Raw genomic sequence first — 27,665 nt, 5'->3', positions numbered from 1 at the left:
ATTAGGTGTGGATTTGCGAGTTCGGAATTGCACAACCATAGTATACATTGTTTGAAGAAAGAGCTTGTCCATATTCGTGTCTGTGTATCTCAGTGACTTGGTCACTATTTAATGTCTGGGAAGAACAGTATTGTTTTTCTTAATCTTGTGTATGATTACTTAGAAGTTAAATGTTAATTATTCCCACTTTCAGTTTTCAGAGACGATCAGAGTTGCGCAACTCCGTTAATTAGTTAACTTCTGCTATGTTTATTATGTTGTCTATTGTATCTGTAAACCAATTGACTAATGTATATGTATCATTTGAGTGAAGTTCATGTATATATATTCTGAGCGGGGTTAGTTTTGGGATAAGTTTTGTAGCAGATTTCTTAATTGAATGTTTAAGTATTTGAATTAGATTTGTAGTGCCTCTCTATTTAGCTAATCTCTTGGATTAATCAGCTGCTAGCTTAGTGGGCGCTACAGTGTTGGTATCAGAGCTCACTATTAGATCTTATATGGGTGACAATAGGAATAGCCAGTGCCAGTTAGTGAACTAGATTAGTTTAGAACTGGGTTGGGTTGTGAGATAAATCTTAATCACTAAAAACTATCTACAATTAAAAGAATTATTTGTTTGATTGATTTGTTTGTTTGTTTGTAATGAAGTAAGAATTGTAGGGTACACCAATAACTTTAGCTAATAAGGATTTGAGAATAATTAATCTGAAAAGTATAAACACGTAGACAATCCAATATTAAAAATAAATAAATAAATAAATAAATAGTGAGATTAGTATTATAGACTTATTAAGCACTTTGACTTGTATGTAGGGTCAATAATTTATAATCACATAAATGTTAATAATATTTTTGGGACTCAATAATATTTGTAAGAGTAGTTAGAATAATAGTTCGACCATCCATGTTAATAAGGAAATATTATAATAGTAATTACAGATGATAATCAAAGTAATAATAATTTTAATAAAGTAGTCAGCATTTATCAATTAGTATCACATTGAGTTTAACTTAACTAAAATGTCAATGGGGATATTTAACGATAAAGAAAAATAATGATTATGATTAGATCGCTACGGAAAAGTGTTAACACTTACATATGGTTAAGTTTTATAAATTAAACTAATGACAAATTAGGAATAGTTGTTTTGTATTTGAACTAGACGGTTAAGATAATACTTAAAATTTATAAAATAAAAAGACACTTGTTAGAATTCTTGTATCGAAATTATCTTTAGTCTAGTAAATGATCCAGTAACTCTTTAAAATGGAACAAATATACATGAAATAGTAATAATAGAATTCTGACGCTTAGTGTAATATTAGAATTAAAAGAAAATAAATTCGTATATTAATAAGATACTTCACTTTGATAGCAAAATCTAAAGACTATTAAGACATAATATAATTTTACGCAGACTTAAATTTAAATCATATTAAATTACGAACGACAATCTTTAACAAGATATAGTATACGAATTCGAGATGAATAAATAAAAATCTGTTATATCAATCCTTACGTGACTGTAACATTATATTTAGAAGATTAAGGTTTAGTGTACCAACTGGACTATCAACTTAAGAATAATGAGAATAATAACACAGTTGATAAAAGTAATTGAGTAATTAAATTAGTAGGAAATTTATAATAGATAATATTTGAAAAATGTATATATGGTATTACAGTAAAATTAACATTATCAAATATTATAAATTGACGTAAAATCGAATTGTGATTACTTATATTGGTAAAAGAAGTAAATAAATAAATAAATTCAGATGACAAAATTGTTTAAAATAACGTGAACATTTATTATATTTTACGAAGTAAAATTTATCAGACTTACACCAGTTGCGATAATATTTTAGAGACTAATTAATTTTAATAAATTAACAATTAGTTAATCCAGCACTGGGGAATAGTGAAGGTTGTGTTTTCTCTGTTCGTAGGAAGGCATTATTGGGATTGGCCAACCTTGACAGGGCAACTGCATTCAGAGATGACCGATCATAGAAGTTTAGTATAACTCTTTGAGAAACCGATGGATATAATTTCACTTAGAAAGATTCGTAGGATTCTTCCTTAAAGTGATAGACAAATATCTTATAAAATAGAAATTAGTTAAGAAACTTAGACTTCCCTATTTGATAGAATTTAAATCAGTGTAGTTGAACCTAGAGCTACAAATTTTAGTTGTAGAGAGCCATATAGGTTTATGGTTTGTTTCATGTTGTTTTGCGCTTAGACAAGAGATGGTATTATTTCTATAAGGTGAGCAATGATTGTCACTAGTGAATTTGAGTTTTCTAACAAGTGTCTTTTTATTTTATAAATTTTAAGTATTATCTTAACCGTCTAGTTCAAATACAAAACAGCTATTCCTAATTTGTCATTAGTTTAATTTATAAAACTTAACCATATGTAAGTGTTAACAATTTTCAGTAGCGATCTAATCATAATCATTATTTTTCTTTATCGTTAAATATCCCCATTGACATTTTAGTTAAGTTAAACTCAATATGATACTAATTGATAAATGCTAACTACTTTATTAAAATTATTTATTACTTTGATTATCATCTGTAATTACTATTATAATATTTCCTTATTAACATGGATGGTCGAACTATTATTCTAACTACTCTTATGATGGATATGAGTATATACAATCTGCTACTGGTGAAGGTATGTCCACTTCTTCCATTGAAAACTCTGTTATTTCCACTCCTTCTAGTCAGTTCACACTACAAAATATACTACATGTTCCACAAACCACATCTAATCTTCTATTTGTCCATAAATTCACTAGTGACAATCATTGCTCTATAACCTTCACTCTTGTTGGTTATTCTGTGCAGGATCTTCAGAGTGGGAAGATTCTGCTTCAGGGACCACATAGAAATGGACTTTATCCCATCAATTTTCACTCCACAAACTTTAAAGCTCTCCACAATATAAAGTCTTCCTCAGCTATCTGGCATCATAGGCTTGCCCATCCCTCTTTTCAGACTCTCCAAAGAGTTTGTTCTACTTTAAATGAGCCAAATGTAATTACTTCACCCATCTTCTGTGATAGTTGTAAACTAGGAAGATCTCATAAACTTTCATTTACTTTATATTCTAGTTGTACTAGCAAACCTCTTGAGTTACTTCATATGGATCTATGGGGACCTTCCCTTGTTCTCTCTAATAGTGGTTTCACATATTATGTTAACATTATTGATGATTTCTCTAAGTTTTGTTGGTTATTTCCTTTATCTGCCAAATCTGAATTCAAGACTATTTTCTTTAACTTCAAAACTCAAATACAGAATGAACTATCTGCTAAAATTGTGTGTATAAGATCATACGGTGTAGGAGAATTTATCAATAATGAGTTGGCCTTATTCACCACTACTCATGGTATTAAACATGAGGTCACTTGTCCTCATTCCTATTAACAAAATGGTGTTGCAGAAGCTAAACATAGACATACCCTATACATTGGCAGAACTTTTTTGATAACCTCCCATCTCCTTGATTCCTTTTGGGTTGATGCATTCCTCACAGCCAACTTTGTCATTAACAGGCTACCCAATAGATCCATACATTTTCTATCTCCTTTCAAGAACAAGTGACTATTATTTTCTCAGAAGTTTTGGATGCTCTTGCTTTCCATGGCTAAGACCTTATACCTCCAACAAACTTGCTCACAGAAGCATTCACTGTGTTTTTCTTGGATATGCTGCTAGACAGAAAGGTTATAGGTGTCTAGATCCCATCTCAGGCAAAGTTTATATTTCTAGACATGTCACCTTTAATGAGAACTGTTTTCCATATGCTACATTGCTGAGCTTGTCTCTTTCTTCCACCTCTTTACTCACTCCTACATCTTTTCCATCTGATACTTCTTTTTCTCCTTCCACCTTCACATCCTCATCACCCTCACTCTCTACAGATTCTCCATCCTCTACAGTGTCCATTTCTTCTAACTCTCATACTATGACTACAAGAGGAAAATCTGGCATTTTTAAACCCAAAATGTACTTTGCCACAAACCATAAACTGCCGGCTGCTTATATCAACTCTTCATTTCCTCTCACTCCCACTTACTTTTCTCAGGCCATTAAGAATCCCAAATGGGTTACTGCAATGCACAGATAGCATGGTGCTTTACAAACTAATGGCACTTGGACTAAAGTCCCTCCTTTCCCTGGCAAAAATGTTGTGGGTTGCAAGTAGGTGTACAAGATAAAGCAAAATCCTGATGGTTCTGTGAATACATTCAAGGCTAGACTTGTTTCCAAAGGCTTCCATCAGCAAGAGGGTTTGGATTATCATGAAACTTTTAGCCCAGTTGCTAAACCAACAACCATTAGGTTGATTTTCTCAGTTCAGTTCAACTGGAACCTAACTCAATTGGACATTAGTAACGCATTTTTGCATGGTGATCTACAAGAAGAAGTCTTTATGACTCAACCTCCAGGTTTCGTTGACAAGGAGCATCCTGAATATGTCTGCAAACTACATAAATCTCTTTATGGTATTAAGCAGTCTCCAAGGGCATGGTATGCCAAACTTCATGCCTCTCTTATTGAACTGGGATTTCAAACTTCATCTGCTGATACATCTTTGTTTGTCTACAAAAATGGCTCCATTCTTACTTACTTACTAGTGTATGTTTATGACATTTTAATCACCGGGTCCTCTTCAGCATTTTGTCAATCAGTGATTGATTATCTAAGCACTCAATATCCAGTCAAGAATCTTGGTGCTTTGCATTACTTCTTAGGCCTTGAAGTGAAAAGAAATGCAACTGGTTTATTTGTTTGTCAGACTAAATATGCATTGGACTTATTGGACAAGACTCATCTTGTTGGTGCTAAGGAATGCTCTACCCCTGCTTCAACCACCACCAAACTATCTGCTTCTGATGGCACTCTCCTCTCCAATCCAACAAAGTTCAGGTATCTTGTTGGAGCTTCACATTATCTCACTTGGACCAGACCCGAGATCAACTTTGTTGTGAATCAAGTCCGTCAATTCATGCATCAACCAACCACTGTTCATTTAGCTGCAGCAAAGAGGATTGTCAAATACATTAAGGAAACTTTGGATCATGGCCTTTTCTTCTCTAAGGGACTTCAAACTTTACAAGGATTCAGTGATGCTGATTGGGCTGACAGTACTGATGATAGAAGGTCCACTTCTGGATTCTGCATTTTCTTTGGAAATAATCCCATTTCCTGGAGCTCAAAGAAACAATCCATTGTAGCTAGATCCACTACTGAAGCTGAATACAGGGCCTTAGCCAACTCTGCTGCTGAGATTGTGTGGTTATGTCAGCTGCTCAAAGATTTATTTATCTTTCTTCCTGCACCACCTCATCTGCAGTGTGCCAATATGAATGCTCTATCTCTTGCTTCTAATCCAGTTTTCCACAGTAAGATGAAGCATATGGCATTAATATTTCACTTTGTAAGAGAACTGGTTCAAGCTAAGACTTTGAAGGTTTCCTATATCTCCACCATTGATCAGTTGGCTGAAATTTCACTAAGGGACTTCATGGACCTCGTTTCTCTCTATTGAAGGACAAGCTGCAGGTTTTCAGCTCTCACTATCTTACAAACCAGTACAACTTGGGGGGGGGGGGGGTGTTTGTAATTGTATTTTGTTTACACCTCCTTTACCTGAGTCTGTTAACGTTTCCATCTGTATTTATTTTTCCCTTTACCTTTCCGTTAGACACGTGCTCTGTTCTCTATGGTTTGTCTCTCTTGTCTGTTGGTTGGTGGTTATATAGACCAACCCTGTGTGTCTGTTAAATGGAGAGACATATTTTCTTTTTGCAATACCAATGTCAGTTATGTATGATAATGTCCATCTAAGAGTGTCCACGGATCCTCCTTCTTTATATATTTGCCTGCTTCCATGTTTTTTCTCTTTATTTTTTCTTTTCTTGAATATTAGAACACTTGAGTATATATGCAAGTTTCATACATCTATTTATATCCAGAAAGATCGAATAGAGAACTCCGCTAGAGATGGCTAGCTAGGCATAATTTCAGTTGGTAGTCCAGGATTCGGGTCAATAACTGGTAGTCCAGGATTCGGGTCAATAACTGCCATTTTTTACTGGGCAGTACTTCTTAGAAATCACTAGTCAATTCTCATCCATTGATTCATCGATCAGTTGCAAGTTGGCGCATCATTTTATTTTATTTATACTATATATATATATTTTAAAATGACTAGTAGATTCGTAGTATTTTCCAACATACCGGCGATTTCCATTTACTTTTCCAGAAATCCATTGCTTGGTTAGCTTGCAAATTGTTGAAACGATGTTTATTCAGCTTATTATGCTGCTTTAATTGGGGGCTAGTATTAGAGGACAAAAAAGGTCACCCCACCCTAATTTGGGTCATCCCTTATAAATTTTTTTTCTAAATGGCTGAAATTCCCCTAAATAATTAGTGATAATCTTAATTAATTAGTGATAATTTTATTTAATTAGAGTTTAATTCTTTTTTTTTTCCAGATTTTCTGTCTGCAATTTTTCGACTGAATCTTTTTTTTTTTACCCAGATCTGTATGAAAAGTCATCATGGTATAAAGAATATTCAGTGACGATCCTAAACGGTCGTTAATGTTCGACTGTTTCAGTGACAACTCTAAACTGTCGACGATTCATTAATGGCGGAAATGTACGACAGTTTTGAGTTGTCATAAACATAATCAATTCCCTGACGACCCTTTGAAAGAGCCGTTATTGTTTTGATTATATGTATGACGACTGTAAACAGTCGTTAATGTTTTAGAAGTGTCGTTACAGAAGTCGTTAATCTCTAAGAAGAGTCGTTATCTTCGTCGTTCATGGCGGAAATGTACGACAGTTTAGAGTTGTCATGGTATTGGAATTTTTTCAGTGACGACTCTAAACTGTCGTTAATGTCTATGAAGGGTCGTTAATTAGGATCGTTAATTGAAAAAAAAAGAATATTAACCAAGGATAAAACAGTATATTCACGATCGGATTAATGCGCCCCTGAAAATTTTGAGATGCAAATAAAATGTCATGGCCTCCATTTAATATTTATGGCCCGCAATTAAATTAGGCTTTTTATATATAATGTGCTACAGAAATGGGGTGTCTTACGTACTCTTCTAATTAGTAATTACCTGCCAAAACTTCTACTGGCTGAGATATTCTCGCGGTAAAACAAACACTCGATTACATTTTCTGATGTCACATAGAGCTTGCCTTCCGGAATAGATTGACATTCAAAAATATGAAAATATCGATTTTCACCAGAAATGGACCTTTTGGTCCGGGTGTTTGGGAGACCGTATCGTCGTGTCGAAGTGTTGTTTTCCGGTAAAGGTTAAAAAAAATTTGGTCAGTCTAAAAAGTTTCTTTCTATATGATTTTACCACTGACGATAGTGAATATAATAACATGGTTTATATCCATCTCCCTTTTCCGGCTTTAGTTAGTTCATTATTCTCCGGAAGCATAACTCAATTTCAGAAGCTAGAAGCTGCTTCACAAAATTTTAACTTTTGTGCCTAGATTCCAACTTTTGATTTTTTTACTTCTACAAATTGAAAAGTAATTTCTTAAAAATGGTATCCAAACAGTCTCCTCGTATAAGTTACAAAACACAGTAATACTTCTCTAGTGAACCAAATGACGAACCCAATAAATTATGTGACCAACTTATGTTACAGAAATCTACATATCAACTGATGTACAGTTTACATAGCAGAAAAGATACTAATAGGAACAATAAGCTAAGAAACCTGTCATCTCAATTTAACTAATGACGGTTATTACACAAGTTTCCTATGATCCTGCATTTCATCTCCCATTATGATTTTATTCAGCTGTTGTGGTATCACCAGGTATCTTGTCATACAGGCGATAGATCAATGTAGACTTTGACATCTGAGGCTCCCTTTCAAGGACTGCGATTACATCCTTAACTGTTATACTCCGGGCTATCTTTGTATGAACTGAATCTCTCCCGAATTTCCTCATTCCCCCTACCACAAGAGATAGAAAGAGATGTTAGTCTTTATAGCCCAATGCAGACCAAAGGATTCCGTATAATTGATTTAAATCATTAAACAATAAAAACCAAACCGATTAGATAACAGAAAGTTTTGGGCATAAAATATCAAATAGTAAGCTTTCATAAATATGACATTTTCATAAGTAACAGTTTAAACATGCATACCAAATACTGAAGAAGATGAGCCTCTGATTTCAGCTCCTTGGTTGTCCCTCAGAGCTCGTCCAGGATTAGATAAAGTCCGGCGACTAGAATCTCTACCAGACTGAGAAGCTGACACCACATCAGTTCCTCCTTCACGCTTCTGCCTGGCTTGCTCAGCCATAAGTTGCCACTTCGATAACATATCATCCCCTCCAACAGCAACTCGAGCAGCAACATTTGCGGCTGTAGTCCGCATTTTATCATCTTCTTCTTTGTTCGCCTGCAAACGTAAAGGGGGAGTTTAATAATTTTTCTTCTACCGGAGGAATATAATCACTTAATTGATCAGGTGGGCTCTGCAGGCATATATTAAAACTGATACCTTGAGTGCCTTAGAACGGCCTTCATCCTTGTCCTTGTCACCATCAGCCCCCGTGACTCCCTCAGCCTGCAATCAACATATTTACGAAACCAAGTTAGGTGTTTCCCTAATTAATTTACAAAGATGCCAAAGAAGCATGAGCATATGGCTACTTGACAAAAGGATATAGATGGCAACGATACATCTAATATGAATAGCTGAATAGGAATTACAAGGAAACCCCTAAAAGACTGCAAGATACAGATGGAAAGATCACTCGCTAGCTTCCCTAGGTGCCACATGTACAAAAGAGGCGCTACCAATGGTTGCTAGCACTCATTATAGATATAGAAATGCTTAACTACAAGACAAACAAAGAAGACTTAGTTACATACTAGGTGTAACAACGGATTAGCAAAAAACATAATGGTAACAGCAAACGTCAATAAAATATAATAGACAAACTTTTTCAACACAAAATTTCATAGTGTGCAGGAAATGGTCCTGGATCTATCTGTTAAGAGTACTAAAAAAAAAGTACTCGTATAACACAATGCTATGGTGCTCTTTCCTTCCAGCCATGTTTTTCCAATTCACAGAACCACTTTCACATTTAACCAATCTGGTATTCCGATAAACAAACAGTACTATTAGTAAATAATGCTTTAAGAAACAAACATGGTGAACTAACAAAGGGTTAAAAGTAGCTCACGGGCACAATATAATAGGGAAGATCAGAAACATTATATCATGGCTGAAGTTACTGAGGATAGCTACAAAAAAATCCCATTCAATCTAACTTTCTAGTGAACAACAGTTTATGTCTGAGGAACTCTATTACCTTGCTAACACTTTTGCATCCAAGTATCATAACAGTAATGAACCAAATGAACACAAAAGCAAGATGGAGTTGAAACCAATGCATAACGTAAAAGGACACACATAACCACACATATATATTATTATAAAGCAAAATAGATTTATCAAACTAAATACGTACAGCACGGAACCAGAACAACTTCATTTGAACTTTCAATGCATTAAACTGACTCAAACTAAAAGCTCAGGCCACTCACTTCGTTGCTTTTTCTGAGCTTTTCTGCTTCTTCAGCTTGTTTCTTCTCCCACTCCTCCTTGGCCTTCCGGTTCATCAATTGGATTTGGCGTCTAACATCTGAGGTAATGATAGTTCTATGTCTGGGCTTTTCAATATCAACTCTCTACAAAGTTTCATCCAAGATTTAGATAAGTAGATGATCTACAGCCCCACAACCATACCACTGGGAAAAGAAACATGTACATACCTGTTTTGACATCCTCACTAAATTACTTATTAATCCACGCAATCTCTCCTCCACACACTGCATTTTAATTGCATAAGAAAACATCTAAAACAGCTACATGAGACAAGCAAGACAAAACTAGTATCTCACCAATGATAGGCAGCGCTCCACATCATTGCTTATATTCTTTATACCACATTTTGACACTGTCATCAAGAACAAAAGGCAAAATATTCAACTAAGAAATCATTTATACATTTAGCACTATATCCAGAACTGGCAATGGCACATGAATTAGAGGAGAGTAAAAGAAAAGGAGCTCCTAACTGATCTTCGCCAATTTCTTTTGCAGGGGATTTTTCTGCAAAATCAACCTCTCTTCCTCTTCTTGAACAACCCTCCGAGTTGCTTCTGAAGACCTACCATCATCTTTGGGTGCAGATAATAGCTGCTCTTCCTCTTCCTGTAAATTATGAATTCAAATCGTATAGAAAACCTAGAATTGTCAGCTAACCACAGAAGGCAAAGAAGACAGGCGTCATGGAAAAACTTAACAATAGATCATACCCTGAGATCGACTCCACTGACAGCAGTAACATCGTTAAGTTGTTCAATGCTTTGATCCTGAAATGCCCCAGATACCTTTTGCTTTTTACTGTAATGAGAAAAATACGTTACCATTACACATTATAATAATAAATGAGCTAAAATTGCAGGGACATACCATATCCTCCACAAGAAAGATAAACAAGAAAACAAACTGTCACCTTGCCACAGGTGAGGGAGTTCCAAGTGCATCGATTGGTTTCTTTTGGCCAACAAGAGTTTTTTTTGGCGGAGTCTTTGTATTTAATCCAGCCCCGGGTGGAGCAGTTGTAGAGGTAACTTGAGAATTTATCTGACACCAAAAAATTTAGTAGCGTAAGAATAAAATAATGTACTATCACATACACGATTTGTGTTCTCAAAGTGCCTCCCCCAAATGCATGAGTTGCCAAATATTAATAAATGGTTCATCCTTCAAGTCTGAGGCAATTCATAGGTATGGGAACTACTTACATTCTTTATAGTGTTATGATTGTTGTTACTACTATTTGTAACATTGTTATTCACTCAGGCAAGATTATAGTTTTATAGCTTGAAATAGATAATATGACTAGATTAAACCAGTGGAACGAAGATCAGAAGATAAGCAATACCATAATTGCAGGGTCCACTTGTGAAACAAAAGCCGAGTGTGTTTGTATTGTAGTTGTAGATGCTGGAAAAGGAATCCTAGATGACATTTCTGTTCCAGAGGCTGTATTTCCTTGATCACGTGTCACGACGCCAAAAGAAGCTGATCCCATGGAAGCAGAAGTTTGAGATCTTTGCTGCTGTTGTTGCTGGTCCTGAGTCTGATCAGCTGATTCCTGTTTTACAGGAGTCATTGTAGGCAAAGCACTAATTTTCTGCTCTTTGTTCATGGAGGATTGCCATTGAGTATGTGGCAAAGTGGACTGGCTTGACGGATGAGGAAGAGGCCCACCATGGAATCTCTTTGGTTCACCATTAGAGGTTTGGGCGTCATACTTGGGTGCATTCATCATGTTCATGGGCTGAGATGCCCCTCCCATTTGAGTATATCCCATTCCGTGATGGGATGGAGGCTGCCTCATTTGAGGATCTTGAGTTTGGGGTTTTAAAGAAGCTAATCCAGCACCGGTAGGTGCCCCAGGAAATGCATGAGCAGGGTAGTTACCCATATTAGTACCATATATTGAATATGATGGCTGTGCAATATGCATATGCTGTTGCTGATGCTTCGTAAGTCCTCTAAATAAAACAGACTGCTCCTTTTCTTGGTTAACCGTGCTCATAGGAGCAGCCGGCACTGGATTTCCGTGCATTCCCTGCGATGCTGATTGATGTTCCGTCACTGTGGAATTTTGAGGGTTCCTTTCTGTGATCGACAGGCTTGAATTGTTCTGTAACTGACCAGTAGAACTGGAAACTTGTGACGAGTCTGTCGGAGGTCTTTGACCCTGCAAATGAAAATGTGAGAACAAATGAGGTTTTTATGATCTGCGGAGCAATAAGAGATTATCTGACAAGTAATACTGCATGCAATAAGAAGTTTGAGACCTTACCTGAAATTGCTGGGCTGCTTGTGCATTCCGAGCAGCATGTTCTTTAGCCACTTCCTGAAATAACAACATGTGGCCATTTTAGTAGGCATAATTTTGTCAAACCAAATTGTAAACATGTTATTATCTACTTGCCTTGGTTTGTACAGCGTGAACTGCCATTCTAAGCATCTTGTCCCCAACAATGCTTCGCATATGCCTTACGAATCCATCTTTGTTAATTTCATTATTCTGATACAATAACCAGTATATTACTAGGTCGTCCCAAAAATGCAGCAAGGAAATTCTCCAAAATAGTCAATGGTAAGACTCACCCTCAATTTCGTAAACAGTGTATTAAGCTGCATGGCTTTATCTTTTTCGAGGTGTGGCATAATCGTTGGAAGCAACAAACCAAATGGTACCTGTTTGTTCCTACTCTGTGCACTATTTGCTTGTTCTGCTGATGGCACAGGTGGATTATTCGTTTTCTGCAACTGAGGATATGGCTGCTGGTTTGCTGAAATCACCTGCTGTTCTGTGACTTGAGCAGTACTTTGTTCAGGCATCTTGACAGCAGCCACATTTTCTTGCTTAACCTGAGGTGCATTTTGTTCCCCTTGTGGTTGTAGTTGATCAGTACGGGACTGATTCTGTTTTACTGGTAGGGTATTGTGTTCCAGAGATGACGCATTTTGTTGCTGCTGACTATCAGCGCTACTTCCATTTTTCATTGTATCAGTAGTTTCAGCTGATTGTTTCTCCTCTTGCGGTTCCGAATTCTTCATTCCTTCTTCTTGACCCGTGGCATTTTCTTTACTAACTGAATTTTGCCATTGTTCAAACGTCTGGCTTAGCGCCGGATTATTCGCATGAGACATTGCTCCTATAGTTTCCAATTAACACACGCAATGAACATTAGAATCCTAAATCTCTAGGTAACCCCATAAATATCCCGTAAAGAAAAACTAAAACAAAAACCCTAAAAAGGCAAAACATTTGTGGGTGTTTTCAAGTAAAGTTGTTTCCTTTTTATCTTTCTACCTAAATTCTGTAAGATTAGGGATAAAGAACAATGGCATTACCAGTAGTATCTACTGGTTCAGAAGTAGATGGTTCTCCTTTGATATCTCTATTTAGGGCAGCAGTGAATGCCTCTACGTCAGCCCCAGAATGTATAGTTTCATCCTGCAAACACATTAAAAAAATCAAAATTTAAAATCTCTAATTCCAACGAAAGGAGCTTCATGATTGAGAAGAAAAAGAAGAAAACTCGAACCTCGTCATCATCAAGGAGCTTCATGATTGAAGGGTCCATTCTGATCAAATTTATTGTTTTCGTTCCAAATTCACAAAATTAAATTGAAATTGGTTCGTCATAAGCCGGAATTAAACTAGGGTTTAACACACCAGATGTAATGAGAAAGGAGAAAAGAATTAATTTAGGTTCACTGAGATGGGTCACAAGTTTGAAATATATAGGGTTAGAGACAGAGGGGGAATCAGGCGATTTAGTTGCACACTTTCTGAATGATAGAGAAGACGGAGGAGGGAGAGGTTCAATTTCCGATGCTATTTTCGTGCTGCCTAACATATATATAGAGTATAGCTGGCAAACAAGCCAAAACCTGCGGGTTTGCCCGGCCCGACCCGTGAAAAACCCGCACCCGGCTCGGCTGGTGTCTAAACAAGCCGGGTTAGGGTTGGAGAAATGCCGGCTTATGAGTAAACGGGTTAACCCGTTCCGGCCTGTAAATCCGCGGGTACAACCCGTAAACCCGTCCATATGACCTTATTATTAATTTTTATGTAATCCTGACCGTCAGATCATCTAGGTTTCATCTTATCCCTACGTTTAAGATATAAATGCACCAAAACCCTAGAAGACAATAATCATTTCCTTTCGTTTCTTCTTCCCCTTTCTTTTCTAACTCTCCCCACACCCTACTGTCTTCTCCTGCGGCTGCGCCTCCTCACCATCTCCATTTTTTTTCTTCTGCTTTGCTTTTTTATTCTTCATCTCTGTATCTCCTACACATAGTTGGTACTTTAACTCCATGGTGATGATGATTTAAGGCAATAAATTGACAATTTTAAAACTAGAGTTTAGTAATATACTAATATTGGTTTTGCATGATTGATTGTGCGGATTAATTTGAGGAACTTGAACTTCTGTTTTATCAATTGTTGAATCAATTTCTGAATCTGGGTCAATTTTTATTTTCTTATTTAGATTTTGTATGTATCCTATTGCCTGATTCTATAGGGAACAGTAAGTAAGAAGCAATAATGGGTTTTGTATTTTACCTCCTTTTCCTTATTTTGTTCTAATTTGGGTTTTCAAGAAAAGCCTTTTCTGTTCTCATCATCATCATTTAAGTAGATTAGGAGATGAATCTGAAGCTATTATTCAATCCAACAGGACCCATGTCTCAGATTTTAAGGTTAGTGGTGAAATCTTTTCTTTCTTATTGATTTTAAGTGGTTCTTGAAACTGTTTGGATCTTTATTATTCTTGTTATTATCAATTTTCAAATGTTGATTATTAAGTATGATGAGATTGGTGATAATTAATCAGATTACAACATGGGTTTGTTCTTAATTGGCAATCTTAAGTTTCTACTTTCGATTTAAAGAAAGAAAAATGTTATGTTTTTGTTTCTGAATTTGAGCCCATGGCTATTGTGTTTGTATTTTCGATTTTCCTAAGTGTATCCATGGCTACTGTGTTTGTCTTAGACTAGTGTTGATGGTAATTAATCAGATTACGACCTGGGTTTTTTTAATCTTAATTCAGAATCATACAAGGATTTAGAATTGTTAAAAATGGCAAGAAAATTCTTGTGTTCTGTGCAAGGTTAACTTAATTTTTGTATCTTGTATTATTTTACGATTTTTATCCTTGTAATTTGATTTTTATCCTTGTAATTTGACATAAATTGACGTAATTTAGTTTTAATTTTAATCAAACAAGCCGGATAACCCGCAAACCCGCAAGCTTTATCCGTTACGGGTGCGGGTTGAAGAAATGACTACCCGTGAAGAATATCAACCCGCAGGTTTTAGCCCGTGTTAACCCGAACCCGTGTAACCCGTAACAAGCCAGCCCCGGACCGCCCGTTTGCCAGCTCTAATATAGAGCCATATAAGAGGTTGGAATGGGCCGACGCCCCATGTTTTGGAGGCGAAAACACTTATCACGGGCCAAATCCATAAGACAGCCCAATACGTGGCTTTTAGCCACTCGTCGTACATACAATTAGAGCTGGCAAACGGGCGGGCCGGGGCTGGCTTGTTACGGGTTACACGGGTTCGGGTTAACACGGGTCAAAACCTGCGGATCGATATTCTTCACGGGTGGTCATTTCTTCAACCCGCGCCCGTAACGGGTAAAGCTTGCGGGTTCACGGGTTACCCGGCTTGACATCACTCCAATTCCTTTCAGAGAGTTCTTTGTCGGCGGTGGTGGATTTATGGTCTTCTCCCCAAATAACTGCTGTTACAGATGATGTGAATATAACCTTCTCCATCGTATCTGTCTGGGCACAAGCTTCTAATACGTTATGAGCAGCTCTAACCTCAATTTCATCCATAAACTCCTGGAAAAAAAAAGCAAGAAATCAAAATGAAGATCATCAGACATCTAATTAATTAAGCAATTGAAAAGGGTACAGACAGAAAATTAAGTAGTACATACATCAAAGATGGGTTGTTCTTGAGGAGTTTCGAAAGTGTAGAACAAAGCAGAACAATCTTTCAAAGTGTTGATAATACTTTCATAATCAAAAGGATCCGTTTCAAATATCTTCAATTTCTTATTGTTTAGACAACTAGCTAGTCTTTTAATGGCTGCAAATTACCTGTGCACAAAAAAAAAAAAGAAACATCAAAAATTACCAGCCGAAGAACGCAGAGAATAAGAGAAGGAGCAGAAGAAAAAAAGAGAAGGAAAGAGAACGATGTCTCTTTAGTTAGTTTTAGGTTTAACTTTTTATACCTTAAACCTAGGGATAGGATTAACCCTAGATAATCTGACGGTCAGGATTAAATAAAAATTAGTAATTAGGTATTGTAGACGGGTTAACGGGCTGAACCCGCGGATTTACGGGCCGGGACGGGTTAACCCGTTTACTCACAAGCCGGCATTTCTCCAACCCTAACCCGGCTTGTTTAGACACCAGCCGAGCCGGGTGCGGGTTTTTCACGGGTCGGGCCGGGCAAACCCGCGGGTTTTGGCTTGTTTGCCAGCTCTACATACAATGTAATCAATATCCGCGGATATTTGGTATCGGCAGGTGACGGATACGAAAACCACTATACCGATGATACGAAATATACCCGATAACATCAGCCGATATACACCGATACTAGAAATCGAAATTTTCGATATAAAGATATTTTAGACATTTTAGATGAAGACTGAGGATAGTTTACATCTTTTAGGAAAACAGGATGAATAAATCTTAGACGAATTTTAGTTCTTCACCCGGAAAAAAACTCATCTCATCTGAAGGAAAGTGAAAGGAATTTTAAAATCAACGAATTAATTTCTTCTTCCCAATCTTATCGGCAAGAATCAATCGAGTTATTCTTGTCAATCTCATCTATCCGAAATGAAGGAATTTTAGGTTTGATTATATCTTTTTCTTGATTTCAGATTCTCTGACTATTGGTTTACAGAAGGCTGGGTTTTGATGATTACTCTCTTATTTTGCTTTGATTTTGTTTTTTTTTTTGTGTGATCGATGGCAGCTTTTCTGTTTTTAATGAATACTTTAATTTTAAGTAGGTTTGTCAATGGGTCCGTGTCCTCCCGGATGTCACTAAACAAGGACGCTACTTATGAAGGTCGGATCTGGATCCTAATGATTCCGGGTTCGGTTCCTAAATTTACGGATCCATAACCGAACCCGTTTAGAATCCCAGGTACCCGTCCATTCCGCGTATCAATTGAGTATCAAGAAAAGTATAAAATATCCTCAAAAATTTAATATCGTTCTCTTTTTGGTTTGGATCTAAATTATTTTTATAAAAATTTATTATTATTTCTTTATTAATGTACTAAATAAATACCAAATGTAAGAAAAAAATGAAAAATGAAAAAAAGAAAGAAAATCAAAGCAAAAACTAGCAAAATACGGGCCCTAGCTCAGCTGGTCATCCCCGTTTCCCAAAGTTTCATGCGCTCCAGGAGGTCCCAGGTTCGAGCCCCCAATGACGTAATATTGCAGGAATTAACATGGACGGTAGAGTTAGCTTGCCCCCCTTGTGACACAATCTCAGCCCCCCCTCCCGCTTCGGCTCCCTTGGCTAGGTTACCCATGAGACTCGTTGGTAGGTTAGCACGGCAACCTGTTCAATTCATGTAGCAATGTGTTGTTGGAGCTTAGCTTGTTAGGCTTCCAACTAGTTAACGTAATATTATTTATTATTGTTTCTTTATTAATGTAATATAAATAAAGATTAAATTTAAGAAAAAAATAAAAAAATGAAAAAAAAAATCAAAGCAAAAACAAGCAAAACACTTGTAATTTTTCTAAAAACATGAATAAAGAGTGAATAACCGGGTACCCGATACCCGCAGGTACCTATCAAGTATTACTAGATTCAGGTCCAATCGGGTAATTACCCGTCGGGTCCTAAATTGATAATGGATCCAAATTTAGGATCCGGAACCGGACCCAAATCTACCGGGTCCGATTCCGGTTCCGGATAATGGTACCCATTGACAACCCTAATTATAAGTATAAAATGTGTGAAAAAATGTTTGTTATAAAAATTATAAGTATAAAATTTGGAATCGATATTGCACTGATATTTCAACGATAATATCCCCAATAAAATTTTATACTAGCGTATGCATATCGGTCCAGGCCGAGATAAATTGATATCCAAAATTAACTACATTGCATAGCACGACCTCCATGGGGCGTCCCTACTTAGTCCACATGCATTATATCCTACTAGAGTTCTTAGTGGATCAAAAGTATCCTCCTTTGCTTGTATATGATGGTTTCTCGATTAGGAGCGAAAGAGTTGTTTTTGAGGTCTTATTGGGGAGATTATGGTCAGTCATTGATAGACGCATTTATGTGTCTATTTTGATTTCAATTATGTGTATTGTTAGTGCTCGCTTTTATGCTTATTTGATTATTTTATGTTTTTGTAGGTGTTTTTGGAGAAATAAGCTTTTGCGCGAAAATTGGCTTAAAAAGTGGTATTTGCGCTCGTGGGAGGAAATCACTAAAGACACCCCTTATTTGGATAAGATGCACTCAATTACTAAGGGGCACCTACTTGTTATTTACACCCAGGACATCCCAAGTACTATTCACACCCCAGTAGCAGGATAAGGGGCATCTTCTTCCCAAATTCAAATCCCAAGTTTTGGCGGGAAGCTGTTGCAAGTGAAGAACATATTTGGGTTTAGATTTTGGACGTGATTTTAAGAGATTCAATCACTAAACTCGATTGGGTTGGACCTGTTTATCTTAAACAGGGATGGTATGATTGCTTGGATCGATCAGAATGGGCTGGATTATTGATGTGAAGCGAAACAGAGGTGGAGGATATTGCGTAGCTCTCTGTTGGGATTTTCAATCGAGTTTATTGGATATTTTCATGGGAAAGGCATGGATTGGGACTGTGATGATTGTACGGGATAGGTATGTGCTCCAGAATCGAACAAAAAGAAGTTTATAAGTTTTTCTCGTCAAACAGGGAAGCTATATTATTTCAGTAATTTCTCTGTATCTATATTGGGAAGTTACGTGAAGGAATGGGAGAAGATATTCGCCTAATATTAGAGTATATCGAGTTTGGAATGTTTGAGGAGTCAGCAAGCGCGTAAAGAAATGAATGAGGGAAGAAATCCCGTAGCTTTTTTTTTTTAGACGGAAGAAAAAAAAATATTCCAAAGATTGACTCGAGGTTTTAGAGGTCGTGTGGTGTATAAAAGAGCTTTGGTGAGTTTCATAAAAAAGATCGAGAATTTGGGGTTGATACGGAAGATTAGGGAAAGACAACAAAGGTCTCTGCTCGGAGAAAGAAAGTTGCAGAATTGTTTCTGCACTTTCAGGGAAGAAGACGAAGGTGAAGAACATAAGACCCAGTTGGACAGTCGCAGAGAGGTGTAGTTTAGTTACTGCAGCAGAGAAGTACGTTTAGGAGGCAGTCTTATATTCTCTGTAATCCTTTGTAACAGTCAGTCTGTAACACTTATACACGTTGCAGTTGATCTGTTTTATATTTTTCTTGTATTTTCACTCTCTTCAAACACTTTGGAGCCATGAATAAATATTTTGAGCATGTTCTTGATATGAGGAGCTAAACCCTTTCGCTGAGGCGACGGAGGAAGCCATTTTCCCAATTACTATGTGGTAATTTCTATTTAATTAATTTTTACAATATCTTTTATGATTATTTGCACTGAACTGAAATTGAATATATGATTCTAATTAAGTGGTTGTGTTCTCAATTGACTGGTCTTGCTTAGGTTAGTCTTTTGATGGTCCGTGCTTTCGATTTACAACTATTGTTTTGAGAATTTACTTGTCTAGGTGAAATTATTAGAATCACTTTAAACGTAAAGAGTTGCATAAATATTGATTAGATTAAATCACATAGAAATTGGAGATTTGTGGAATCCGAGTCTCAGTGCTTTTAAAATCTTGAAAACAACTTCATTTTGAGTTTTTATTTTAAGTCTAAAACAAATCTTCACAAGTCTTTAAACGAACCATTTTTCTTATCACTATAAATATTACATCAAATTTTGGCGCCGCCGACGCGGATTTGTATTTAGATTTGTTTTAGGTTTATTTTTATTTTTATTATTCTTTTTTGTTCCTTTTTACGCGTTTTGGTATTTTTCGATTCTTTTCAGATTTGGAGCGAAGCTACAAGGAAAAAAAAAGTGCTATAAAAGGAAAGCATCGCCAAAGAAGGAAAGAAAAGAGGAATCCGAAAGGAGTGAAGAAGAAAATTTTGTATATAGTTATTTTGTTTTATTTTTAGAAACTATATTAGGGTTTATTTATTATTTTTGTAATTTTCTTTTCTTTTTGGACTTTTTGGACAATTTGGACATTATTTTTAAACCCTGCAGAAGGGTAGTATTAAATATCAACTGTTTGCAGAGAAGGAGGACAATTACGATATTGTCTCTGCACCTTGGGTTCGTACACTGACATAGGAGTCAGTGGCTCGAGTCGACTACAACCGATTCGTCCCCCGTCTGGAACGGGAGGTAAGATTCTGAACACTCGCGAATCCCCTGTCAGCGAGTTACTGTCTTCCTTCGTATGCTTATATGTTGAGGACTGAATATGGACTTTAATTTTCTAGTAAAGGGAAAGGCCTGGCCATACAATATAAGGGTTCGGATTTCATCACCGTCCTCTTCTTGCCCGCCTTAGAAAAACGATACCAAAAGTGAATCTAAGCCTAAAATTTTGACTAGAACGAGAACGATAGGGTAACGAGCTTAACAGGAAAGTCATTCGAAAAATATTGGTTACTCTTTAAGCATACTTCGAAGTTCTTGACGGTTTCTGTAAGTTGAATGCATGACTGCGCCGCCTTATAATACCGTTGAGGCCTTGGGTATCAAAGCTCCACCGAGCTCCCCTCGCCTCTATTCAACTTACTTTAACTCGGATTGATTCCAGAGGGGTTTGCTTAAATTGTAACGAATTCCCTTTCGAATGATTAGAAGATGGTATAAAAACAATCTAAGTGGAGCCATCATGCTTTTTGTTTGCTAGAAATCAATAGGTTTGATTTGGTTGAGTCATCCTTGTTTTGTGATTGAATAGAATCCCCTTCTTTATTCTTTTGCATGCCTGAACGTAAAAGAGACGCCCTAGGTAGAGAAACCTAGTAGTTCTAAACGTCTCGATTACCTCAATTTAGAAAGTACGATTTTTGAAGAGTCCGTTTTTGAACGTCCGCTTGAGGAGACAATCCCTAATATTCCGATACTGCCAGAAATGGCAACTTTAAAAGCTTTGTTGAATCCGACTAGGACTACTCGTCCTTCGTGTATTAAGTTAGCTGAAACGGAGGCAACCTATAAACTGAAACCTGGGACCTTACAGATGCTCCTAATATTTTTAGGGAAAGAGAATGAAAACCCCTATTACCATGTGGTAGGCTTGGGAATGTGTGTAAAATAAGAGAATAAGAAAAGCCTACATGGTTATACCGCAAGTGCACGGTGTCGGTTGTAGCTTGTGCAAATACGGGTCAAATCCACAGGGACTAGGGTGTGAGTTGAAGTTTCCTAAGCTAATTCTCTGAGCAGTGAACTAATGAAGCAAAGAGTGACAGTGGCAAATGACAGTTACAATGGCAATGAGCCAAAGGCAGTGAAGTATAGAATTTAGAAGCAAACAGTGAAGCAAGAATTTGGAAAAAAATGTAAACAAAATACCAAGGTCTTTGAATCCACCTCTAACTCACACTGATTATTCATCACTGACAGTAACTTTGTTTTTCTATAACCACTAGCAAGAGGGATGTCAATCCTCTATATAGCAAGGGTCATTTTGATATGAAATCTCCTATCACAACTAAGGTACTCCTCCTAAGCATTAACTGTCTAGCTAAAGCACAATTAATCAAAAGAACAATATATAAAATTAAGCATGAGTTGCAGTTCAGCAACACTAGATGATTCTAACTACAATGGATGCCTGACATCCAATGTGAAGGCTAGTGTTGAAGCCCTAAGATGGAGTTTCACTATGAGCATTTAAACACATCAAGGCTACTGACAAGAACATGAATAACAAATGTTAAGCTAGGGTTTCATCTAAACCCTGGCGAATTAAACTAGAACATGTTTAACACATTAAATAACTGGAATTGAAACATTGAACATAAACAGAGCATTGATAGAACACATCAAAACAACACAGTTGAGGCACTGGCTAGTCCAGTCCTCTTGGGTGAAGCTCTGGCTAGCCCAGGCATCCTTACAACACACACCCACACATCATATTTATACCCAATTTATCAATTTAGGGTTTCCCCAAATTCCAAAATTCAACAGTTGAAATTAAGGTTCGACTTTACCTAATTTGACGTGACAAATCACTCAAGAAGGTCGAACCATTTCTTCTCTGACTCTCCTGCTCCTCTCCATGCCTTCCAATTGCGTTTCTAACTCGACCTAATTCATCAATCTCTCACCTAGGGTTTCAGAGATAGAAAAGAGGAGAGATTGATGAAATAGATGGGTAGAAGGCTAGGGTAATGATGGGTTTTGGTTGTTAGAGTGGTAGGATGGTGATGGTAGCTGTGGCAGGTGGCTAAGGCAGTGGAGAAGGTGGTGGCAGGGAGTGGTGGTTCTGCAGAGGTGAGGGAGAAGATGAGATCGATGGTTTTGGGAAGAAGGGAGTGTTTGGTTTGCTGCTCGACTTGGGATGTAGGTGTTTGGTACTGTGGTGTGTGTCGGGGACAGAAAATGTTGATGCACGGCGAGGATGAGACGTGGGATGTGGAGATGGTGGATCGATCTAACGGCGAGATGGAAGGAAGCGAGGAGAGACCGTTGGATGCGGAAGTACAACAAAACTTATGGCTCAAAATGGAGTTAGGTGCTATAGTGTTTGACAAGATCTTCAGATTTTGATGCACTATGATGAAGCGGCCGTAGGATGCTGAGATGATCCAATCTGACGGCTGAAGATGAAGGCGGGTATGGGTATTGGAAATGGGTTTGGGTGAGGATTTTGGGCCTTGGGTATGCCAGGCCCATATCTTCTTTAAGAACAATTCTTCCTCTTCAAGCCCAGTTCTAGCCTTTTGGTCTTGCGCACAACATTCTTCGCGGCTTCCTTGTGTGATTCCTCTTGGTTTCCACCACTTTTCTGCTCTTTTTGCTCCTTAATTCATCCAAACTTTATTTACAACCTAAAAATGCAAAATTAATTAATAAAAATATTTATTCTTGAAAACAATGAAAATACAGAATATGGGATAAAATGTAGAATTAATGCACAAAAGATGAGTTAAATGCCAAGAAAAGTATATAGAAATATGCACTTTTTAGTAGGGCTGTCAACGGGTCCGGGTCCTCCCGGGTAGTACATGGCCCAGAACCGGACCCGACATATCAGCGTCGGTTCCGGGTCCTAGCGGTTCCGGGGCCGGTTCCATAATATGTTGGCCCAGAACCGGACCCGGTAAAGGTCACGGGTAATCACCGGGTCCGGGTACCCATCGGGTAAAAACACAAACTTATATCAGATTATCAGTTATATGACTTCCCAAGTGACCATTTTTAACATACATACAAAAGTAGAGTAAACTTGAGCTTAGAATCCTTAGATTAGGAAAATCAAAGTTACTTTCCTAGCTATAAGTAAGAATCTGCCATTATATATGATAAATATTAAATACAAAAGTTGGCAGACATGTTTTTAGCCGATAACTGCTCCATCAGTAGATTCAGTACCTGCCCTAATGGCTATAGTCTGTCGTATTATAACCACAAAAGTTGACAGACATATCATTCTATAAACTGTAGAAGCCCCAAAAGATAAATGCGTTTTTCCTTCACAAGTACATATACAAAAAAGAAGGATGTAGTTCGCGCACTTCGCATGTTCTTTGGCTATGCCTATATAATATATATATACCAAAAAGAAGTTCCAACCATCATATTTCCAATTGTTCCTGCAAGAGAAACAAAAACAGTTGATCATATTCCCAATTGACCAAACAGAAGCAACCATATCACAATCAAAGACCTTGCCTGTGATTTAGTAATTTGCTCCATAAATCTTCTCTATTAGTATTATTCATTAGGGTTATCTGATCATACGTATGCAAGAAAACTATGAAATGCTGAAGTAATTCAGAGGGTCATTGTAGCAAAATATGTAAGAGGATGATTGAAAATGAATATACATATATACACAGTAACAAGTTTCTTGTTTCTACTCTTTTCATGCACTTTATCTTGTTTTGTTTTTCTACCTTTATTTACTTTATCTCATCTAATTGGAGACCTGGGTACAGGGTGCATATTCCAAGGTTAGCTGGTTATTTTACCTTAAATTGATAGTCAGTCAGTTAGACAATGTGCGATCTTGCATCATCATCGTCTGACTCGAGCTCCTCCATTGCCTCCAAAAGAGTCTGAAGTGAAGTACTACCTAACCCATATCCCTCATCTAACACAATAAAATAGTTAGTTGACGTACAAGAACCATAGTAAATGAATCACTAACTAAAATTGATATAATAACAAACATGAATTGAATATGTTACTTACTCTTCAGCGCACTTCTTATCCAATCTTGTGTGCATATCAGAGCTTCAATTGTTTCTGGAAGCATTGAAGAACGAAATTTATCTACAACTCTACCACTGGTGCTGAAAACAGATTCAGAAGCCACCGATGACGCAGGAATTGCTAATATATCACGAGCTATCACTGCTACAATTGGATACATTGGTCCATGAAATTTCCACCACCCCAAAACATCAAAACTAGAATCATTCAGATCAATACCACTTCCTTTTCTAATAGGGTGAACATCAGCTGATAGGTATTGCTCTAGATCTGTGCGAACAACGTCATGTTGTGAACTTTCTTCCAGAAATGCCGTCAAACCTTTCCTTCTAGAAGTAAAAGAACTTTGAGAAGATAAAGTACTACCACTACTACCAACTGAATCTTCCATGTTCACTTGATTTGTCGAAATGTTTGCTGAGTATACATGAGCTGAAGAAGCATAATGTGTTGCATATTCATTATACAATCTTTTCAAGACTTCCATAACTTCTATCTTCTTCTCCTCGCTGTTACCAGGATATATTAATGGGAAATAGTAATCCAATAATTTCATTTTAAACCGAGGATCTAAAATGGAAGCTATTGCAAATGTTTTACTAGTAAGTTGCCAATATCTTTCAAACTTTTTCATCATATTCACTGCCATTTTTGAGATTAATGCATCATCGGAATCACACCACTCACGAAGTTCTAAATACAAAGAACAAGCAGTATCAAAATAACGATTAACTGTCACGTATGACGTACCTGAAAAGAGAATGGTGACTTCATAAAAGACCTTCAAGCAGATTGAAAGACTACTTGCATTATTCCAGTCTTCACTCGTTGGAGCAACATTAAGAAAATCAGGTTCAATCTTCCCGAACCGGTTAAATGCTTCCCGAAATAGAAGTGCTGTTTCAAGCATCAGATAGGTAGAATTCCACCTTGTATCAACGTCTTGAATCAACTTTTTATCAGGAGCATTGACTTGCAAGCAAACTTCTTTAAATTTTTGTTGTCTTTGTGGTGAACCTCTAATAAATTTCACTGAATTTCTAATTTTCTGTATTTCTTCTTTAATTTGCAGCATCCCATGATCAACAATAATGGAAAATACATGAGCAGAACATCGAACATGGAATAATTCCCCATCCAAAAGTAATCCATTATCTGGTTTTAGCTGAGCAAGAAGTTCACTTACCACGACTTTGTTAGTTGAAGCATTATCCAGCGTAATTGAAGCTATCTTCCTATCTATATTCCACTTGTACAACTGCTCCATCAGTACCTTTGCAATGTTAACTCCTGTGTGTTGCACATCCACAGCGTTAAAAGATAAAATTCTCTTCTGAATCTTCCATTCTTCATCAACATAGTGAGCTGTCAAAGCCATATAACCTCTATTCTGAGTGGTACAAGTCCACATATCAGTAGTAAGGCTTATGCGACTCTGTACCTTACTAAAAATATCGTACAAATGCTTCTTTTCCATTTGATAAATCTTTATGCAGTCTGACTTCGTAGTGTTCCGCTTCACAAGTTTAATATTGGGTTGTAATGAAGTCAGCACCCTTCTAAAACCAATATACTCTACAAATGAGAAAGGGAGTTCATGCAAGATAATCATTCTTGCAATACAATCACGAGTTACTTCTTGGTTAAACTTAAAGTTGTAAGCAGCTACTGACCCATCTTGTGTTTCACTAGCTTTCAAGAACATTTGGTTAATTTGTTGTTGTGCTCCTTTGTACGCCATACAACTATTTAGATGTTTCCTCAAACTGCTTGTCCCATTTTTGCTCTCCGCACCAATATTCCTCTTGCAGTGCTTGCATTCTCCGTGTGTTTTCCCTTTTATCAATACCTCTTGAAATTCAGCCCAATACTTTGAGGTTCTTTTGCGTTTACGTGTAGGTGACGGAACCACATCTGTTGTTGCCGCTTCTATATGATCAGAATCAGAATCACCAGTATCACTTGACTCACTGGCTACAGTTTCTACTTCTTTCGGCTCTGCTGAGTTTACAACTTTACTCTTCTTTGCAGCCTTCGAAACGGCAGCTTTAGGAGGCGGCATACACGGGGATTTCGAAACGGTAACTTTAGTCTTATTTACAGGAACACAATGATCACCAACACTACTTCCTGTTTGACTTTTCATGTTGCCTCTGCAAGGAAAACCCAACAAACATCTGTATCAGCCTATCAGGTGTCATAAAGTAATCCATAACAAATTTTCAGAATCATAAAAAATTTCCCATTCACCAGTAATTCAAAATCACTAAAGTAACACCCAATACTGCAAATTAAAAAATTCTTTCCTCTTGAGTAAGAAGAAACAAAAGGGGTAAATTCAAAAAATCCATTCACCATTCACAGATTCAATAATAACATAAACAAACAAATTAAAACCTAAAATATCCAATTTCATAGACAAAATGTTACCATAATCATCATCATAATAATCCATGTTTTCAAAATCCCCAAATTCATGAAACCCTAAAACGAAAACATAACTCATAACAAAGAAACCCTAAAAACAATATAATAATAACCTGAAGAGAGGATCGATGAACCACCAATCAATCAATCAATCAACGTTCTGCATAACATCATCAGTAGTAAACTTGGTACCCTTATCTTTATCAGCAGCAGCTCTACCTTTGGCCTTACGAGTTACGATCCAAGAGCGACTTCCTATCCTTATCAAGTCTGAGCTTAGTAATAACAGTATAACACACTTTGAATCTTTGATGGATTAAGTGATTAACGCCAACATTAACAGTAGATCGGATTCATCGGAATGGGTGGTGAAAGCTCTAACTACTTCTGCAGGCAGAGGAAGGAGAAGAAAGTAAATCGGAATGGGGGCGAGATTCTCATCCTTTCCTTATATATGACCTAATTTCGCTGGGGATTTTACAAAATTAACCTTTATGAAATACTCGAATACCCGCGGGTACCCGACGGGTAGGATCCGGATGGACCCGTTCATAAACGGGTATATATGGGTAATTACCCGCCGGGTCCAAAATGGTTAATGGGTCCAATTTAAGGACCCGGAACCGAATCCATCGGATCCGGTTCCGGACCCGGGTAATGGGTACCCATTGACAGCCCTACTTTTTAGCACTCATCACCATGTTAGGGATTTTGAGGAAATCTGTAGTACTCTAAGAATTAGAGGCTTAGATGATGATGCTTTGAAACTTAGGTTATTCCCATTTTCCCTGAAAGATAAGGCCACGTCGTGGCTATATAGTTTGGACTCCGAGTCAATTGAGACATATGAACAACTTACATCTGCCTTTTTCAATAAGTTTTTCCCTAGGCACAAAACATCGTCTTTTAGGACGCAAATATGCACATTTTCACAACAAGAGGGAGAATCTTTATATAGGTATTTGGAAAGGTTCAATGATTTA

General features: G+C 37.1%; 2 protein-coding genes across 2 annotated transcripts; both read right to left on the bottom strand.

The window, feature by feature from the left end:
• Positions 1–7,588: 7,588 nt before the first annotated feature.
• Positions 7,589–13,507, bottom strand: LOC113288609 (transcription initiation factor TFIID subunit 4b-like). The gene is made up of 15 exons (XM_026537701.1): positions 13,231–13,507; positions 13,037–13,139; positions 12,287–12,837; positions 12,108–12,203; positions 11,976–12,029; positions 11,046–11,870; positions 10,614–10,744; positions 10,414–10,501; positions 10,174–10,309; positions 9,997–10,052; positions 9,868–9,924; positions 9,640–9,783; positions 8,585–8,650; positions 8,224–8,482; positions 7,589–8,029 (listed from the first exon to the last, which is right to left on the bottom strand). Exons 1-15 carry the CDS (start codon positions 13,267–13,269, stop codon positions 7,863–7,865), a joined length of 2,772 nt encoding a protein of 923 aa, XP_026393486.1. The 5' UTR covers positions 13,270–13,507; the 3' UTR covers positions 7,589–7,862.
• A 1,848-nt stretch (positions 13,508–15,355) lies between these two features.
• LOC113291208 lies at positions 15,356–25,952 on the bottom strand. The gene is made up of 8 exons (XM_026540767.1): positions 25,929–25,952; positions 25,442–25,814; positions 25,006–25,314; positions 24,235–24,687; positions 24,039–24,133; positions 23,413–23,431; positions 15,649–15,800; positions 15,356–15,550 (listed from the first exon to the last, which is right to left on the bottom strand). Exons 3-8 carry the CDS (start codon positions 25,163–25,165, stop codon positions 15,356–15,358), a joined length of 1,074 nt encoding a protein of 357 aa, XP_026396552.1. The 5' UTR covers positions 25,166–25,314; positions 25,442–25,814; positions 25,929–25,952.
• Positions 25,953–27,665: the final 1,713 nt, after the last annotated feature.

This window comes from Papaver somniferum, chromosome 6, assembly GCF_003573695.1.
Source record: "Papaver somniferum cultivar HN1 chromosome 6, ASM357369v1, whole genome shotgun sequence".
NCBI lineage: Eukaryota > Viridiplantae > Streptophyta > Magnoliopsida > Ranunculales > Papaveraceae > Papaver > Papaver somniferum.
This window is presented reverse-complemented; position numbering and strand designations above follow the sequence as displayed.